The sequence below is a fragment of the Hippocampus guttulatus genome, chromosome 4, assembly GCF_054856545.1.
Source record: "Hippocampus guttulatus isolate MCC_2025c chromosome 4, RoL_Hgut_1.0, whole genome shotgun sequence".
NCBI classification, from domain to species: Eukaryota; Metazoa; Chordata; class Actinopteri; order Syngnathiformes; family Syngnathidae; genus Hippocampus; species Hippocampus guttulatus.
The window spans coordinates 8,987,351-8,991,262 of NC_141264.1; the positions used below are offsets into that span (position 1 = coordinate 8,987,351).

A 3,912-nucleotide genomic window follows, 5' to 3' on the forward strand; every position below is an offset into this window, starting at 1 on the left:
GGACGTTGGTGAAGGACATCTTGGACTTCAAAGCCACCCGTCCGCTGGAGGGTGGTAGGACAGTTGAAAGGATTTCCCTCTTTTTTTGTTGAATCTGAGATCTCAGTCATTTTTTTTATGGGTCAGATCTGATACCAAAAAAACAATTGATAAGAACTGATAACAATTTAACTTACTGTATGTTTTTTTTCCTTGTTCATCTTTATGCATTCTGGTTCAGTTTCCCATCTACTCCTATTGTAAATATTCACCCAATATATTTTTTTATAAAAACCTCAGTCAGTGTGTCTTCTTCCTGTTGGAGGTTTCCCCTTGACTCTAACTAGAGTCTGCTGTTGCCAATCTCGCTGTGACCTTAAGTAGTGCACCCTAACTCAAATAGATTTCATAGATTGACACACTTCCCCTTGACTGACAACTTAATAGAAGGGTGCCACTAGTAGCTGCACCTAGGGTGGCTACACAATTTGGCGAGCTAGCCAGGAGATTGGCATAGCAGCTTAGTTACCTCCAACGCAACCCCAAAGACACAAGAAATGTGTTAGTATTGACGGATCATTTTACGAAATTTGCCATAGCAGTGCCTACGAGAGACCAGAGAGCTAAGACGGTAGCTAAAGCTCTTTGGGATAATTTGATCATTCCATATGGCTTCCCTTGTCGCCTGCTCAGTGATCAAGGCAGAGACTTCGAATCTAAGTTAGTCAAGGAGCTTTGTGAGTTCGTCGGGGTAAAAAAGATTCGTACCACTCCATATCATCCCCGGGCAAACCCAGTAGAACGCTATAATCGGACCCTGCTCGACATGTTGGGCACATTAGAGGAAAAGGACAAATCCCATTGGCGAGACTTTGTGAAGCCCTTGACACATGCCTACAATTGTACAAAAAATGACACAACAGGTTATTCCCCATATGAACTAATGTTCGGCAGGCAGCCTCGATTGCCCATTGATCTTGTCCTTGGTACTTACCCCGGTAAAAGTGGCCCCAAATCACATGCAGATTATGTCAGAACTCTTCGTGACAACCTCCAGGAGAGCTACGCTCTTGCTTCCGAACACTCGAAGAAGATGGGTGAGAAGAATAAAACACGGTTTGACAAAAAGGTAAGGGCTGCTGAGCTCTATGTCGGTGACAGAGTCCTGGTAAGGAATGTTAACATCAGAGGAAAACACAAACTTGCAGACCGTTGGGAACGAACCATTCACACAGTTGTAAGACGCATCAGAGACAGTCCTGTTTATGTTGTTAAACCAGAAACCGGAGATGGCCCTCACCGCACTTTACACAGGGATTTACTTCTCCCTTGTGGGTTCTTACCTGTTGTGGACCAAAGTGAATCAGATCCTCAAGGAGGAAATTTGAGAAAGATTTGGACACGAAGCAAAAGAAGCAAGATGAAAACCATCGACGGTGATGCTGAAGCAGTGTACAGTGACATAGAAGAGAGTGATGAAGAGGACACTTATATTGGCTCGTGGGAGCCACAGATAATCACGAAGGGCCCCTATGTCCAAACTGAAAAGTTTCCCCCAAAATCTCAAGCTCCTACACATATTCAACCCAGAGCGTCACCTTCTGATATTGCAGTGCCAGACAGATCGACACTTGACTTTGAAAAATCTGACAAGGCCTCACAACATGAGATTCCTGGTTTGGGTAGTGGTGAGTTATCATCCACAGACGCTAGATGTCCAGACCAGGTTGAAGTTGATATCCAAAAACCTCACATGACAAACACCCTGACTGACAGGGTTTCCATTCCATCAGACTCTAGACCTATTGCTGAGGCTATCGAACTTGATGATGTTGACGTAGAGACGGTAGGCTTGCGACGCTCTGGTAGAGAAAGACGTCGACCTAAAAAGTTTACCTATGATGAGTTGGGAGAGCCACTGAGCTTAGCCATTAATTCTTTTATACAAGCTTTATGTGTTGCGTTCTCGAAGGCTGCGGCATTGCCTTCATAATGTCCAGGATGGGTAACGGGGCATGAAGGGACTCATGCCGTTTAGAGGGGGAGAGTGTAACCCAGCCTTGATAAGGCTGTTATTTTATTGTTTGTTCTGGAGGGTGATATTTGTTTGTGATACTGCTGTTTCCGAGGGACAATGAACGCACCGCAGCGCTCGGAGCGAGGACCCGTTAGCGAGAGAGACAGAAACATTCTCGCACTTTTCCCAGGCGGGTCGAAACGAAAGAACGATAAATGAAAACTAGTCCTTGAACCTCTACCTGTACAAGATAGTAAGTTAAATCCTGTGGCAATCTTTCTTTTTTTTTTCTTCTCAAGGCAAGAGAAGGGTTTAGAAGAGATAACGTTCCTGGTGAGTGTTTTTTGTTGAATATGTCCGATTAGCATTTCTAGCATTCGATTTGTAACATAAAAAAACAGTCAGGAATGAAGTTGGTGAAAATGGAGATTGTTGTTCTGTTGATATAAGATATAACTGTGCCGTTATAAAAGAAAGAAAAAGGGATAAACCATTGTACCGACACGTGCGCTCCATAGCAAGTGTATTAGCATCGAGCTAAGCTAACGTGCTCACGGCGAATAGCGCTGTGGCCTTCGTTCGAGCCAATTTTAGAAAATCGTTATTTTCCCTAGCCGATTATTGCCACGTTTAGTGAATGCCTTGCGCACTTTGTGCAGGCTGTTTTTTTTTTGGGACTCATAGACCATCAGAAGATTGGACTACGTAGTCTGGAGATTGGATGCCACGTGGGACGTTGGTGAAGGACATCTTGGACTTCAAAGCCACCCGTCCGCTGGAGGGTGGTAGGACAGTTGAAAGGATTTCCCTCTTTTTTTGTTGAATCTGAGATCTCAGTCATTTTTTTTATGGGTCAGATCTGATACCAAAAAAACAATTGATAAGAACTGATAACAATTTAACTTACTGTATGTTTTTTTTCCTTGTTCATCTTTATGCATTCTGGTTCAGTTTCCCATCTACTCCTATTGTAAATATTCACCCAATATATTTTTTTATAAAAACCTCAGTCAGTGTGTCTTCTTCCTGTTGGAGGTTTCCCCTTGACTCTAACTAGAGTCTGCTGTTGCCAATCTCGCTGTGACCTTAAGTAGTGCACCCTAACTCAAATAGATTTCATAGATTGACACACTTCCCCTTGACTGACAACTTAATAGAAGGGTGCCACTAGTAGCTGCACCTAGGGTGGCTACATAAACATTACCATAGCGACCAGAGAGTGTTGCGGCCAGATAGGATGTTCCTCGTGTTGTGATTCGCGTTTATTATTATGTTTCGAAAATATCACACTTTTCATTCCGGTCATATCATAATATTTTGTTGTATTTATCCGGCCTTTAAAGGCCGGTCCCTGAAAATATTGTCTGACATTAAAATGGTCCCTGAGGCAAAAAAGGTCGGAGACCCCTGCTCAAAAGGAAGGGTGAAGTGACACAGTGGTAAGCATGCCAGATTTTTTGAAACACATTGCAAGCATCAAATTTAAAATGAGTAAATATTTCCAAAAAAAAAAAGTTCATCAGTTCCAAAACCAAATACCTTGTTCTTGTAGTCTATTCAATTATACTGTTGGTTGAAAAGGATTGGCGAATCAGCATATTCTGTTTTTTTTTTACATTTTACACAAAGTCACAACTGCATTGGTATTGGGGTTTGTACAATGTCAAATGTTTATGTTTGATTACCGCAACAATTGTCTTGCCCATCTGACAGCTTCACGCATAAGCCGGTGTTTACATGATGTTCGGTCTCTGTGCATGAGACGCACGAATGTACGTACACAAAGGAGGGCTTGTGAAGCCAGTAGGATAATTCATATTTTATAGACAGAACAAGTGAACTGTGTAAAGTTCAAAAGGAACATCAAAGAAAATGAACAGAGGCAGTGACATTTTAATCGAGACGACCAACCATGT

General features: G+C 42.5%; 1 protein-coding gene across 1 annotated transcript; it reads left to right on the forward strand.

The window, feature by feature from the left end:
• The first annotated feature begins 532 nt into the window (after positions 1-532).
• LOC147205854 (uncharacterized) lies at positions 533-3,171 on the forward strand. Its single transcript, XM_086110019.1, has 2 exons — positions 533-2,329; positions 2,656-3,171. Exon 1 carries the CDS (start codon positions 806-808, stop codon positions 1,970-1,972), a length of 1,167 nt encoding a protein of 388 aa, XP_085966145.1. The 5' UTR covers positions 533-805; the 3' UTR covers positions 1,973-2,329; positions 2,656-3,171.
• The last annotated feature ends 741 nt before the right edge of the window (positions 3,172-3,912 follow it).

Excerpts from the sequence above, each read along its gene's own strand:
- LOC147205854 (XM_086110019.1), top strand. The coding sequence starts at position 806 with ATGTTGGGCACATTAGAGGAAAAGGACAAATCCCATTGGCGAGACTTT.